General features: G+C 41.8%; 1 protein-coding gene across 13 annotated transcripts in view; it reads left to right on the forward strand.

The window, feature by feature from the left end:
- IER3IP1 (immediate early response 3 interacting protein 1) overlaps positions 1-16,342 on the forward strand; it is a 1,095,035-nt gene that overhangs the window by 1,068,160 nt on the left and 10,533 nt on the right. For 4 of the 13 annotated variants that reach the window (XM_050768188.1, XM_050768189.1, XM_050768190.1 and 1 more), the window contains exon 2: positions 4,728-4,898. In XM_050768188.1, coding sequence (XP_050624145.1) covers positions 4,808-4,898 — 91 coding nt within the window. In that variant the 5' untranslated portion in view covers positions 4,728-4,807. The remainder of the gene's footprint in view (positions 1-4,727; positions 4,899-16,342) is intronic. The other 9 variants (XM_050768199.1, XM_050768197.1, XM_050768196.1 and 6 more) reach the window with 4 other exon arrangements.

Below are 16,342 nucleotides of genomic sequence, written 5' to 3' on the forward strand. Positions count from 1 at the left end.
GTCTTTGATGCTGGTGACATACCAATGGGGTTTTGGTGTGGGTGTCCTTTCTGTTTGTTAATTTTCCTTCTAACAGTCAGGACCCTCAGCTGTGGGTCTGTTGGAGATTGCTTGAGGTCCACTCCAGACCCTGTTTGCCTGGGTATCAGCAGCAGAGGCTGCAGAAGATAGAATATTGCTGAACAGCGAGTTCTGCTCTCTGATTCTCGCTCTGGAAGCTTTGTCTCAGGGGTGTACCCCACCGTGTGAGGTGTGAGGTGTCAGTCTGCACCTAGTGGGGAATGTCTCCCAGTTAGGCTACTCAGGGGTCAGGGACCCACTTGAGCAGGCAGTCTGTCCGTTATCAGATCTCAACCTCCATGCTGGGAGATCCATTGCTCTCTTCAAAGCTGTCAGACAGAGTCATTAACATCTGCAGAGGTTTCTGCTGCTTTTTATTAACTATGCCCTGTCCCCAGAGGTGGAGTCTACAGAGACAGGCAGGCCTCCTTGAGCTGTGGTGGGTTCCACCCAGTTCAAGATTCCCTGCGGCTTTATTTACCTACTTAAGCCTCAGCAATGGCAGGTGCCCCTCCCCCAGCCTCGCTGCCGCCTTGCAGTTAGATCTCAGACTGCTGTGCTAGCAATGAGGGATGCTCCGTGGGGGTGGGACCCTCCAGGCCAGGTGTGTGATATTATCTCCTGATGTGCCGTTTGCTAAGACCCTTGGTAAAGTGCAGTATTAGGGTGGGAGTTACCTGATTTTCCAGGTGTTGTGTGTCTCAGTTTCCCTTGGCTAGGAAAAGGGATTCCCTTCCCCCTTGCACTTCCCAGGTGAGGGGATGCCTTGCCCTGCTTCAGCTCTCGCTGGTCGGGCTGCACCAGCTGACCAGCACCGATTGTCAGGCACTCCCCAGTGAGATGAACCCAGTACCTCAGTTGAAAATGCAGAAATCCACCCGTCTTCTGTGTCACTCACGCTGGGAGCTGGAGACTGGAGCTGTTCCTATTCGACCATCTTGCTCCCAACCCTATCTTTATTTGTCTTTCTCTACCTTACTTGCAGTTAGGGCTAGATTTTTGAGATAGTGTTTGTGCACATCTGTGGGAAATAATACAACTTTTTTTCCCTGTAGGCACAAACTAGTTGTCCTATTTAGGCTTAATATTTTCTTGGGAGTTTAATTATTCTTTTCTTTTGGCCAGTGTCTTTTCCAGCAGTAGCAACTTAGGGCCTTCCAAAGTCCTTTCTGGGACTTAATGTGGTGCTTTTCCCTTTTAGGGTATTCCCTGAAGTTCAGGAAGTGATTACTTTGCATACTTGCTCTGAAATAACATCTAAAATTCAACGTGTTCTAACTCAGCCTTTTATCAATGCTGTCAAAGATAAAGCCAGATACTACTTAAACTGGTAAGGACATATTTTAATTAGTAATATACTATTGCAATAGGAAAGAGGTTCTAGCATGAACTGACCTCAGCTTCAATTTGTTCACAGGTTGTAGGGTTGAGTAGCTTGGTACCACAAGCACGTGCCACCACTCCTGGGCTCAAGCAATCTTCTCACCTGGGCCTCCCAAAGTGCTGGGATTACATGTGTGAGCTTGGCTGACAGAGCGTTTGAAAGGGAGAATGAAGGAGTAGGGAGGAGGATGAGTGGTGTCTCAGGGAAGTTAAACTTCCAGGATATAAAGCAGGGGAAAAAAATGAAAAGCTGGCTTAGCCTCCCAGGCGACATATTCCTCCCATGCTGGATGCTTCCTACCATTGAACACTGGACTCCAAGTTCTTCAACTTTGGGACTTGGACTGGTTTCCTTCTCCTCAGCTTGCAGACGGCCTATTGCGGGACCTTGTGTGAGTTGATATCCTATAAACAACAAAGGATTGGTGGGTGCAGTTAGGCCAGCTGTGTCTGTTGACTGCCTTCTAGTAGAGACTGGGAGACAGAGGTTCTTAACCTTCCTGATGATTGATTACGTTTTAAAGGAATGGCTTTCAGGTCCTTGAGAAAGATGCTCCTGAGTTGTAGGAGAAACATGTACATCTCAAAGGGACAGGAGAAGGATTCACAATTGTAAGCCCTCCTGAGTAAATGCTCTAAGAAAGGAAGGTTGGGGCCTATTGTAAGATGTTGGCTAAAACAAACAGTAAATTTTTTGGCAGCCTGAAGCTTTTTCAGTGAAGTAGCAACAGTAGCAACTGAATGCAACAGTGAGCTGTTAGAAACTATGTCAGTATTCAGCGGAACACACTGGCTAATGCCTGTAATCACAGCAGGGGCCTGGTGGCAGCTCATGCCTGTAATCCCAGCACTATGGGAGGCTGAGGTGGACAGATCACGAAGTCAGGAGATCGAGACCATCCTGGCTAACACGGTGAAACCCTGTCTCTACTAAAAATACAAAAAATTAGCTGGGCGTGGTGGCATGCGCCTGTAGTCCCAGCTGCTTGGGAGGCTGAGGCCAAAGAATCGCTTGAACCCAGGAGGTGGAGATTGTAGTGAGCTGAGATGGAGCCACTGCCACTGCACTCCAGCCTGGGCAGCAGAGCAAGACTTCGTCTCAAAATAAATAAATAAATACAATTAAAAAAAGAAACTCTGTTAGTATTCAAGTGTTTTAGTGTTGGGGTAAAGGAGATACACAATATGCGTATCATTTGTGTTGAGAATCTGTAGTGTTTTTTGTTTTGTTTTGTTTTGTTTTTTAGACAGGGTCTCGTTTTGTCACCCAAGCTGGAGTGCAGTGGCTCAATCTCAGCTCACTGCAACCTCCATCATCTGGGTGCAAGTGATCCTCCCACCTCAGCCTCCCTAGTAACTGGGACCACAGGTGTACATCACTAAGCCCAGGCATTTTTTTTTTTTTTTTTTTTGTATTTTTGGTAGAGACAGGATCTGCCATGTTGCCCAGGCTGAGAATCTGTAGTTTTTAAGAGGCCAGTACTGAGGTGTGGTCAAGAAGAGGGCTCAGCCTGGCGGTATGACACATTCCTGTAATACAGTGTATTAGTCAGGGTTCTCTAGAGGAACAGAACTAATAGGGGATATATATACACAGGGGGAGTTTATTGGGTAGTATTAACTCACATGATCACAAGGTCCCACAAAAGGCCATCTACAAGCTGAGGAGCAAGGAAGCCAATCTGAGTCCCAAAGCTGAAGAACTTGAAGTTCAATGTTCAAGGGTAGGAAGCATCCAGCATGGGAGAAAGATGTAGGCTGGGAGGCTGAGCCAGTCTACCCTTTTCATGGTTTTTTGCCTACTTTATATTCTGGCCACTCCAGCAGCTGATTAGATGGTGCCCACTTGGATTAAGGGTGGAGCTGCCTTTCCCAGTCCACTGACTCAAATATTAATCTGCTTTGGCAACACCCTCACAGACACACCCAGGATCAGTACTTTGCATCCTTCAATCTGACCAAGTTGACACTTAGTCTTAACCACCATATACAGCTAAGCAGGAGCCTAAGGCAGGAGGGCTGCTTGAGTCAGGAGTTGAAGGCTGCATTGAGCTATGATGGTGCCACTGCACTCCAGCCTGGGCAACACAGCAAGACGCTGTTTCTCGAAAAAAAAAAAAAAAGAAGAGGCTCAGAGGATCTAGGTTGGAGTTTGGTCAAGGAGGGGATGTTTCTCACCGAGTAATTTTAAAAGTTACTTTGTTTTAATATTCTGAAATCTGAAATGGGAATATTAATATCTCCTACATTTCCTAGAAGCATCAAGTGCAGTGCTGAGCAATAGAAATATAATGCAAGCCTCACATGTTATTTACAATATTTTCATAGCCACATTAAATAATTAAAAATAAACAAGAAATATTAATGTTAGTAATATATTGTATTTACCCCAATATATTCAAAATATTTTCTTTCTTTTCATCTTTCTTTCTTTCTTTTATTCCCCTCTCTCACTCCCTTCCTTCCTTCTTTTTTGAGACAAAGTCTTGCTCTGTCACCCAGGCTGGAGTGCAGTGGCATGATCTCAGCTCACTGCAGTCTCCACCTCCCTGTTCAAGCGATTCTCCTGTCTCAGCCTCCTGAGTAGCTGGGATTACAGGCGCCCACCACCACACCCGGCTAATTTTTGTATTTTCAGTAGAGACAGGGTTTCGCCATGTTGGCCAGACTGGTCTCGAACTCTTGACTTCAGGTGATTTGCCCGCCTCGGCCTCCCAAAGTGCTGGAATTACAGGCGTGAGCCACGGCGCCCGACCTCAAAATATTTTCATTTCAACATGTTATCAACATTTAAAAATTATTGGGAGGCCGAGGCGGGTGGATCACGACGTCAGGAGATCGAGACCATCCTGGCTAACACGGTGAAACCCTGTCTCTACTAAAAATAAAAAAAAATTAGCCGGGCGTGGTGGCGGGCGCCTGTAGTCCCAGCTACTTGGGAAGCTGAGGCAGGAGAATGGCTTGAACCCGGGAGGCGGAGCTCGCAGTGAGCCGAGATCGTGCCACTGCACTCCTGCCTGGTCGACAGAGCCAGACTCCATCTCAAAAAAAAAAAAAAAAAAAAAAAATTAATGGGATATTCTTCATCCTTGTTCCAGTTCCAAGTGTCTGAAAGCCGGTGTGTATTTTGCACCTGCAGCACCGGCCACACCAGAGCATTGATTGCACATCACCGCTCTAGACAAGCGGCAGGACTTGCAGACTTCAGCGAGGGACGGTTCTTAACCAGATGGGGGCGGGGCTTCCCGGAGAGTTCGTCTTGGGCCTCATCGGCTTCCGTAGGAAGGCGCCAGCCTTGGAGGCGCCACGTCCCTTGCGGCGGCGGGAGAGAAATCGCTTGGACTTCGGGCGGCTCCGGACGGCCATGGCTTTTACCTTGTACTCACTGCTGCAGGCAGCCCTGCTCTGCGTCAACGCCATCGCCGTGCTGCACGAGGAGCGATTCCTCAAGAACAGTGAGTGGGGCCGCGGGGCGCGGACTGGGGCGGCGGCGGAGTCCTGGGGGTGCGAACCCTAATGGGGCCGCGTGGGGGGACACCACTGGCCGGGACAGAAGAACAGCGGAAGGCTCGGCTCGGAGTGGAAGCCGAGTCTTTCCTCTCATCAGGTTTGGGCTCAATAGCGGGAGAATATTCAACACACAGCCGCTGTGCAGGGCCCAGGGGGTTGGGGTGGAGGGATACGGAGGTCAGTAAGTGCTACTACATAAGTGCTTGTGATTACTTCGATTCAGTAATTTAATTGCAGTTTTCTGTGACTTTTTTATTTTTTATTTTTTTGAGACGGAGTCTCGTTCTGTTGTCCAGGCTGAAGTGAAGTGGCGCGGTCCTGTGACTACTTTCAATAGCCAAAAACCCAGGGTCTGAGTTTTGGGCTAAGAGTTGGGGGTGAGGGGCCGGGCGCGGTGGCTCACGCCTGTAATCCCAGCACTTTGGGAGGCCGAGGCCGGCGGATCATGATGTCAGGAGTTTGGGACCAGCCTGGCAACGTGGTAAAACCCCGTCTCTACTAAAAATACAAAGATTAGCCTTGCGTGGTGGTGAAAATACAAAAGTTAGCCGGGCGGGAGGCTGAGGCAGGAGAATCACTTAAAGCTGGGAAGTGGAGGTTGCAGTGAGCCGAGATCGCGCCATTGCACTCCAGCCTGGGCAATAGAGTGAGACTCCGTCTCAAAAAAACAAAACAAAACGAGTTGGGGGTGGAGGGGAAGGAGGCATGGCTCATTTTGGAGCATCAGTAGTTCACTCACTGATGAAAGGCAATAAGTGTTCCTGGGCTTTAGGAATTATAGCAAAGGAATGCGTTGGAGTTATCAGGACATTCAACCACTCATGTTCCAAGAGAAGTTTATTCAGATAGCTTGTTGGGTGCATACAGTGTGCCAAAAACTGCTAGAATTTAGAAATTCAAAAATGAAAACACAAGTTATGCCTCCCAGGATCTCACGTTGTGTACCGAGTATGTCCGTTTGAATTACTGAAACGTAAAACCAGGAGCAAGACTGATTCATTTCATTGATTACTTCAGAAGATATTTATTGAGTGCAAAGTATGTGCCAGGCCCATTTATAGTAACTGAAGTTACAGCAGCTACTCTACCATTCTGATGGAAGTTAATCTAAATAAAAACTGAACAAGTGACAATAACAAGTATAGACAGTATTATGTAAGAAAGAGAAGTACAGGCAGATACTAACTTGTGTATCTGTGAAAGCTTCTTGGAGGAAGAGTGTCTAACCTTAAATCTGATACATGAGTAAACATTAACTCGGTGAAGGTGAAGGGTTGGGAGGAGTTGGAAGGGTGAGGAGAGCTTTAAGTGGTGTCAACCTGGTGTGAAAACTCTGAGGCAGGTGAGAAGAGGGTCTTAAGACAGCGACATGACCAGATTTGTGTTATTTGCAAGATCCTTCTGGCTACAATACGGAGGAAAGATTGGAAGGGAAAGCAGTGGATGTGGGAAGACCCATTCTTTTTTTTGGAGACAGAGTCTCATTCTGTCCCCCAGGCTGGAGTACAGTGGTGGGATCTCAGCTCACTGCATCCTCCACCTCCCAGGTTCAAGCGATTCTCCTGCCTCACCCTCCCGAGTGGCTGGGATTACAGGCATCTGTCACCACGCCTGGCTAATTTTTATATTTTTAGTAGAGACGGGTTTCACCATGTTGGTCAGGCTGGTCTCGAGCTCCTGACCTCGTGATCTGCCCACCTTGGCCTCCCAAGGAAGAGCCATTCTAAATAGGGCAAGTAGACACAAGTGGGTATAATAACTAGTACTTATGTAGCACTTACGTGCAGGATCTGTATCAAGTGCTTTACATATATTAACTGGTGTAGCCTTCACAGCAACTCTGTGAGATAGTTTCTGTTTTCATCCCCATTTTCCAGTGGGAAACTGGAACACAAAGAGAGTAGGTGGCCTTTCTAAGAACACACAGGTAGAAAGTAGAAAGTGGTGGAGCTAGGATTCAAACTTCATCTTGCAGAGTTCATCTGTTCACTGCTATACAGAAAAGTAGAAGGGATCAAGTTGGGGGTTGAATTGTGTCCCTCAAAAAGATGTGTTGAAGTCCCAACCGTTGATACCTATGAAGGCGACCTTGTTTGGAAACAGGATCTTTGCATATGTAATGAAGTTAAAATGAGATCATACTGGGTTAGGTTGGGCCCTAGATCCAATGACTGGTGCCCTTATAAGAAGAGAGAGATTTGGAGACACACAGATGCACACACAGAAGACCATGTGACAACTGAGGCAGAGATTGGAGTGATGCATGTATAAGACAAGGTATACCAAGGATTTCCAGCAACTACTGGATGTTAAGAGAGAGTCATGGATGAGATTATCGCTCAGAGCCCCCAAAGGAACCAACCCTGCTTATGCCTTGATTTCAGACTTTTAGCCTCCAAAATTGTGAGAAAATTTCTGTTAAGCCACCCAGTTTGTACTGCTTTGTTATGGCAGCCCTAGGAATCTTATGTAGATCAGAAGATATTTTTAAAGTAGAGGCTGGGCATGGTGGTTCACGCCTAGCACTTTAGGAGGCCAAGGTGGGTGGATCACTTGAGGTCATGAGTTTGAGACCACCCTGTACAACATGGTGAAACCCTGTCTCTACTAAAAATACAGAAATTAGCAGTGTGTGGTGTTGGGCGCCTGTAATCCCAGCTACTTGGGAGGCTTAGGCAGGAGAATTACTTGCCTGGGAGGCAAAGGTTGCATTGAGCTGAGATCACGCCACTGCACTCCAACCTGGGTGACAGAGCAAGACTGTGTCTCAAAAAAAAAAAAAAAAAAAAAGGAAAAAAAGTAGAAAAGGCAGAATTTACTGTTGGACTTTGGGAATAAGAGTGGATGAAGTCAAAGATCTCTTGGCCCTCTGGGTTAAGCCACTGAGTGAGGGTAGTACCTTTACTGAGTTAGACAGTATTAGAGGAAAATTTGGGGTGATAGTGCTAGGTAAGGAGGTAAAGATATCATGAAATAAATTTTAGTCCTGCTCAGTTTGAGATTTCTATGAGATATGCAAGTGGAGATGTAAAATAGCCAGTTGGATTTAAGTCCATAGAAGAGCAGCACAAATTAGGGTGGAGATTGAAATATGAATTTGTCAAGCATAGATAATAAATGAAGTCATATGAGAAGATGAAATTACCAAAGAAAAGAGTAGAGTACAAAAAGAAGTGGTGCCCCAGACAGCCCTAGAATCTCCTCTAGTATTTAATGTTTAGGTAGAGATGGAAGAACTGACAGAAGAACTTGACAAATGAGCAAAACAGAGATGGAAAAACCTAGACGGTGGGACTTCACCAGAATCAGGGAGTGTTTGAAGAGATACTGCAACAGTGGGATGTTACTGAGAAGCTTAGTATAGTAGTCCCCCCTCATCTGTGGTTTGGCTTTCCGCAGTTTCAGTTGTTGTCACCTGCCATCTGAAAGTACTAATTGGAAAATTGCAGAAATAAGCAATTCATGTTTTAAATTGCAACTGTTCTGAGTAGCCTGATGAAATCCTGTATCATGAGGACATGAATCTTCCCTTTGTCTAGCGTACGCACACCATATATGCTACCCACCCGTTAGTCACTTGGTTATCAGATGGAAAAAACATACTACTTATAGGGTTGGGTACTGTCTTCTGTTTCAGGCATCTACTGTGGAGTCTTGAAGTGTATCTCCAAGATTAAGGAGGGGACTACTGTAAGTTAAGGACTGAAAAGAGTCCTACTGATTCAGGGTAATTGAAGTCATTGGTGATTTTACAAGAGCAATTACAGCAGTGGGTAAAATCCAGATTGGAATGGGTTGGGAAATGAGTAGAAAGTTATAAAATGGAGACAGTAAGATTATCCAATGTTATCTTTAAATTGGAGGAAAAGAAGAAAAGATGGCTTGAAGGGATATGGGGATGTGTTTTACGGTGGTGGTTTTGTTTGTTTTTAGAGCTTGAGGTATTCTCAGCAGTGACAATGAAAACTAGCCCTGTCTCTTCAACAAGTCAGCTCTATGAAGAGAGTGGAGGAGGGATGATCAGTGAGGCATATAAACACAGTGTTTTCTAAGAAAGACCAAAAAAGAAGGCCCAGCACAGTGGCTTAAGCCTGTAATCCCAGCACGTTGGGAGGCTGAGGTGGGCGGATCACTTGAGGTCAGGGGTTCAAGGCCAGCCTGGCCAACATGGAGAAACCCCGTCTCTACTAAAAATACAAAAAAATTAGCTGGGAATGGTGGTACGTGCCTGTAATCCCAGCTACTGGGGAGGCTGGGGCATGAGAATTGCTTGAACCCAGGAGACAGTGGTTGGAATGAGCTGAGATCCCACTGCCGCACTACAGCCTGGATGACGGAGTGAGACCCTGTCTCAAAAAAAAAAAAAAAAACAGAAAAAAACAGAGAGAGAGAGAGAGAGATGTCAATCTGCTAAATCTCAGAACAGTAAGAGTCTCTGTCATTTGAGCCACAGCCTGCTCTCGCAGCCTCCACAAAAAAAAGCAAAAGGAAGGAAATCATAAAGATTACAGTGAAAGTTAATGAAATACATAGTAGAAAAATATTAGAATTAAGAAAACCAAAAGCTGATTCCTTGACAAAATGGACAAGTCTTTAGCTAGACTGACTAGACTCAATTGGGAAATCCGAATAGACCTATAACATATAAAGAGATATAATTAATAATTTAAAAGCTTCTCACAAAGTCAAGCCTTCAACGTTGCATTCAACCAAACATTTAAAGAAGACTTAATACCAATTTCTCACAAACTCTTCCAAAAGATAGAGGGGATAGAACACTTTTCAATTCATGCCATGAAGTCAGTATTAACCTAATATGAAAACCAGACAGAGACATCACAAGAAAAGAGACTGTAGACCTATATCTCTTTTGAATATAGCTGCAAAAATTCTTAACGAAATACTGGCAGACTAAATCTAGCAACCTATAAAAGGGATTATATACCATGAACAAGTGGGATTTGATTTATCTTGGGAGTACAGGGTTGGTTTAACATTTGAAAATCAGTTATGTAATACATGATATTAATAAAAATCATACAGTCGTCACAAAAGATGCAGAAAGGCATTTGACAAAATTCAGTACCCTTTCATGATTAAAAAAAAAAAAAGACAAACTAGCAATAGGAGCGAACTTTCTTAATCTGATAAGGGGCATGTATGAAAATTCCCTAGTTAACATCATACTTAATGCTGGAACACTAAATTCTTTCTCTGATGTGGAATAAGACAAGGATGTCCTCTCTTGCCATTTTTATTTAACATTATAATGGGGATTCTAACCAGGGCAGTTAGACAAGAAAAAAGACATCCAGATTATGAGGTTGAAAAAATAAAACTGTTGATGACATAATTTTGTATATATAGAAAATCCTAAAGAGTCCACTACAAGGCTATTAAGACAAATGAATGAATTTAATAAGATTGAAGAATGTAGGAACACTGTGTAAAATCAATTGTTTTTCTGTGCACAATGAACAATTGTAAATGAAGTTAAGGAGATAATGTTATTTACAACATTAAGGATTAAATAGGAATAAGTTTAACAGAAGTGCAAGTTTCATGCTATGAGAACTATCAGGCATTGTTGAAAGAAAGAAGATTAAAGATCTTTTTAAAGATAGAGACTTCCCATGTTCACAGATCAGAATACTTAATATTATTAAGATGACAGTACTTAATATTGATTTATAGGTTTAATGTGGTGTCTCAAAATCCCAGTTAGCTTTTTTGAAGAAACTGATGAGTTGATTCTAGAAGAAATGCAAGGAATCCAGAATAGTCAAGACAATCTTGAAAGAGAAAAACAAAATTGGAGTTGTGCTTTCCAATTTTAAAACTTATTGCAAAGGTCCAGTAATCAAAACAGGATGATACTGGCAGAAGGGTAGACATAGATCAATGAAATAGAATTTAAAGTCCATTTAAAAATCCTTACATTTGTATCAATTGATTTTCAATAATGGTGCCAAATAACCTTTTCAACAAATAGTTCTTTAACAACTGAATAGCCATATAAAAAAAAAGTAAAGTTGGACTCCTACCTCACACCATCTTCAAAAATTAACTCATAATCATAGACTTACAAACTGTAAGATAAAAAGCTATACAACTCTTAGAAGAACATACAGACAAAAAACTATGTGACTTTTTGTTGGCTAAAACCATCTCAGATACAACACCAGAAGCACAAGTGCCAAAGAAAAATAGATAACTTGGATTTCATCAAAATTTTAAAAATTTCATGCTTTAAAAGACAACCACAGACTGGGATAAAATATTTGCAACTCATATATCTGATGAGTGACTTCTATCCATAATATATAAAGAACTATTGGAACTAAATAATAAAAGATAAATAACCCAATTAAAACATTTATGAAGGAGCTGAATAGAATTTTTTTCCAGAGAACATAAGCAAATGATCAATAAGCACATGAATAGATGGTCAGCATCATTAATCATTAGAGAAGTGCAAACTGAAACCATAATGAGATACCATTTATTATTATGGCTATAATAAAAAGGTTAAATAATAACAAGTGTGGGTGAGGTTGTGAAGAAGTTGGAACTGTCATATATTGTTAAAGAGAATGTAAAATGGTTACATTCTCTTTAATGTAAAATGGTTCAGCCACTTCGGGGAAACAGTCTGGCTGTTCTTCAAAATGTTAAACATAGTTACTGTATGACACAGTGATTCTACTCCTAGGTGTACCAAGAGTATCGAAAACAAACATGGAATGTTCAAAATAGCATTGTTCATAATAGCCAAAAAATGGAAACAACCCAGATGTCCATCAGCTGATGAATAGATGACTAGCTGTGGTATATCCATAATGTAGAATACTATTTGGCAAAAAAAGTAACGAAGTATTATTACATGCCACAATATGGATGAACTTTGAATCATTATAGAAAGTGAAAGAAGCTAGTCATAAAAGACCACATATCATATGATACTGTTTATAAGAAAGATCACATAGCATATGATACTCTTTATGTTAGGCAATTTTATGTAGACAGAAAGTAGATTAGTGGTTGCTTGGTGCTGGAGGGCCTGATGGGGTGGGAAGTGGTTGTCAGTGTGTACAGGGTTTCTTTTGGGGTGGTAAAAGTATTCTAAAATTGAATGTGGTGATAGTTGCAGAACTCTGAGTGTACTTCAAATCATTGGATTATATGTATGAATTGTAAGGTGTGTGAAATACATCTCCAAAAAGCTGGGAGTCTTTGTTTTTTGAATTATACATTCTTACCTGAAAATAGGAAGCTTTGATAAGGTTATAGAACTGTGAACTCTTATACTCTGCTGATGGAAGTATAAGTTGGTACAACCACTTTGAAAAACATTTTGGCAGAAGTAACTAAAGCTCATCCTACACATCTTCTGTGATCCTAGTTTCACTCTTACACAAATGCTCATAAATATGTGCACCAAAAGACATGTATGAGAATGTTCATAGCAGCATAATCGCAATGAAAACTAGAAATGGTAGAATGACTAAATTGTATTCATATAATGGAATGCGCATAACAATGAAAAAGAATGAATTGTGGTCCTGCAAAGCAATATGGATGACTCTGACACAATTTGAGCAAAGGCAGACACAAAAGAATATATATTGGATAATTCCTTTACATAAAGTTTAAAAATGGACATAACAAATCTATAGTGCTATCTTCCTTCATGGTTTTGAAATCTAATGAGCTTTTAATACTCACTAATGCTACAGGCTGAATAATGTTCATTTCATATTGTTAGTTATATTTAATAACCAAGTCTTTGATTATACTACCCTTAGGTGAAACTTAAGGGATTTTTTTTTTTTGTCTTTTTTATTTTTTTCTTTTGAGATGGAGTCTCACTCTGTGGCCCAGGCTGGAGTGCAGTGGCGTGATCTCTGCTCACTGCAACCTCTGCCTCCCGGGTTCAAGCAGTTCTGCCTCAGCCTCCTGAGTAGCTGGGATTACAGGCACCCACCACCACGCCTAACTAAAAAAATTTTTTTTTTGAGGTGGAATCTCGCTGTGTTGCCCAGACTGAAGTGCAGTAGCACGATCCCGGCTCACTGCAACCTCCCCCTCACAGGTTCAAGTGATTCTTCTGCTTCAGCCTCCTGAATAGCTGGGACTACAGGTGCTACCGCCACCACGCCTGGCTCATTTTTGTATTTTTAGTAGAGACCGTGTTTCACCATGTTGGCCAGGCTGGTCTCGAACTTCTGACCTCAGGTGATCCACCCGCCTCAGCCTCCCAAAGTGCTGGGATTACAGGTGTGAGCCACCACGCCCAACTGGGATATGTTTTAGAACACCTGCAATGTGTCCAACATTGTTTCAGACATTTTGGGTTTATAAGAGAAATACTTGGTTCTTGCCTTCAAGGAATGTAATTTATTTAAATAAACTATATGAGCTAATTGGAGAATAAGAAGTGACAGTTAACTTCACATTATTGATTGGGGTTAATATAAAATATACTGTAATTCCATTCTGTCTCCACAGCTAATTTAGGAAAGCATAGATTGTATGTCTGTAGCATCTCAGATTTTGTAGAATGATCTCAGTTTTGTATATTTAAAGCCATTCTTCCAATAAACCAGTAATTCTCACTTGAAAGTTTATTTCACAGTTATTAAAAGAGCATTTAAAAAATATAATGCCCAAACCCTACTGTAGATCTGTATTCAAATTTTAAAAGTGAAGTTCAGTAGTATGTATTTTCCAAAATTTCTGCAGGTGATTGAGATTTGTGCCCCTACATTAAAAACTCCTGGTACAGGGGGCCAGGCGCATTGGCTCATGCCTGTAATCCCAGCATTTTGGGAGGCTGAGGCGGGCAGATCATCTGAGGTCAGGAGTTCGAGACCAGCCTGGCCAACATGGTGAAACCCTGTCTCTACTAAAAGTAAAAAAATTAGCCAGGTGTGGTGACGCTCTGCCTGTAATCCCAGCTGCTTGGAAGGCTGAGGCAAGAGAATGGCTTGAGCCCAGGAGACAGAGGTTGCAGTGAGCTGACACTGCACCACTGCACTCCAGCCTGGGTGACAGAGTGAAACGCCGTCTCAAAAAAAAACAAAAAACAAAACAAAAAAAAACTACTGCTAGAAACTGTTAGAATGGCCCAGATATATTAATACTTTGCCCTCTAGAACTTTGTCTTCCACACTTTGTCTTCTCTACAGAGGTAGCATATAAATATTTTGCCTGAGCATGTATTTTGAATGTGATCCCCAAACTAAGGGAAAACACTACATTGGCTCGTCTAAGTGAATAAGCTGTTGTTTAAAAACATCTAAAATTTTAGATATTTTTAAAATATCTAGTTTTAAAATAGAAGTTTAAAATATTTTAAATACTTATTAAATATTGTTTATATAGGTGCTTTCTTATTGCCTAGGTTTTTTATTTTATGTGTTTTTAATTTGGGTTTTTAGATAAGCAAGCATAGATTTTTGTAGCAAACTCCTTACTGGTCATCCTGCCTCCAGTTTCGCTTCTCAGGTGAAGCTGAGCCTGTTCTTCAATGGTTTGAAATTTTTCAGTTCTTCAGTATCTGTAGCCTTCAATATAAACTTCAACACTCTCATGTGATTTCAAGCCTACCATAAGGTGCCCCTTCCTCCTTCTCCTTCTCTTTTATCCTTCCCCAGTATTTGTCCTATGTACCATTTTTACCACTGCTGAGCCTTTACTCATTGTGACCTTTACTTAACCCTTTTAAGTGGCTAACTCCTCAGCCTGTCAATTAAGACCTACCTCTGGCATTGCCCTTTCCCTCACACCGTCTGTGACCCATCTCCATGGGTCACAGCATCACTGTAGTTTCTTTTCTGTCTCCTCCAGCAGACTGAGAAGGATTCTCTTATCTTTACAGTTCTGTCAATGAATATTTTCTAAATAATTAAATAACTTTACCGTTTTCATAGTCTTGCAATTCCTGATGCAAGGGATATGTGTATTCTTATAAATAATTTAGTAGTATTTTGACAGTAATACAGGGAATATGTTGTTTCTTCCAGTGTTCCACAATGATGTTAATTTTCTTTTAGTACAAGAAAAAAAAAATGCCACATAGTGAAGTGGATTTTGATACCTGCAAAAAATTGTTCACTAGAGTTTTTGTTTGCTTTATCCAGTATCAATTTGACAGTCTAGTACTAGGTATACGTTATGAATACCACAATAGAAACATCCCTCACATAAATCAGTGTATTAGTCAGCTCAGGCTGCCATAACAAAACACTATAGACTGGGTAGCTTAAACAATTTTCTCACAGTTCTGGAGCCTGGAAGTCCAGGATCAGGGTACTGGCATGGCTTGGCTCTGGTGAGGGCCCTCTTTCTGGCTTGCAGACGGCCAGGCTTCAGGCCATAGCAAACAGTTAAAATACCACACGCTATTACTTGATTCAGGGTTTATTAATAAATGATGCCTCCAGACCAGTATATTATTTTAGATTTTAAAATAGTGAGTGAGCTATTGTTGAATTTTAAAAAGCGTTTGTTGAATTTTATCAGGGATTAAATGGAAATTATATAGAACTAAGAAAAAGTAGTATACCAGATAATTTACTTCTGCATGTATCTTTTTTTAGTTTTTTTCTCTGATACAGAGTCTTGTTCTGTCACCCAGGCTGGAGTGCAGTGGCGCTATCTCAGTTCACTGCAACCTCCATCTCCTAGGTTCAAGCAATTCTCATGCCTCAGCCTCCCAGGTAGCTGAGATTACAGGCACACGCTACCATGCCCAGATAATTTTTGTAGTTTTTGTAGAGGTGGTTTTTTGCCATGTTGGCCAGGCTGGTCTTGAACTTCTGGCCTCAAGTGATCTGCCCACCTTGGCCTCCCTAAGTGCTGAGATTACAGGCGTGAGCCATCACACCCGGCCACCATTGATCTTTTTGATAAAGGTCATTTTCAAAAACTTACATTAGCAGAGTTCTTTGTGTAGTTTATTAGGCACTTTCATGTTTATGATAGCATTTGATCACATGTAAACTTGGTGACATTGACAAAGAAAATCACTTTCATTTTCTTTTATAGATATGGAAATTGATCTCAGAGAGGCTGAGATCTGCTCAGGGTCAGTGAGCTCTCAAAACTGTTACTAATACTTTTTCTTCAAAATATGTGCGCCGAGAGTTTTTGGCTGAGCCTGGATGGATTGCCATTTTGTGTGTGACTTTTTTGAAGTCTGGACAGCAGAAGAACATGTTTGGTGGTTGCAGTCAGTAACTTTTTCTATTCAACTGTATTTCTGAAATTAAGGCAGCAAGTACTGCCAGCTGGTCTTATCATTTATTCTCTGCCAGGCCCTCTAGCTGTGGAAGTGATAAGAAAACCAGATAATTAAATCTCTCTTTTTTTTTTGGAAAGAGGGTCT

Source organism: Macaca thibetana, chromosome 18, assembly GCF_024542745.1.
Source record: "Macaca thibetana thibetana isolate TM-01 chromosome 18, ASM2454274v1, whole genome shotgun sequence".
Taxonomy (NCBI): Eukaryota; Metazoa; Chordata; class Mammalia; order Primates; family Cercopithecidae; genus Macaca; species Macaca thibetana.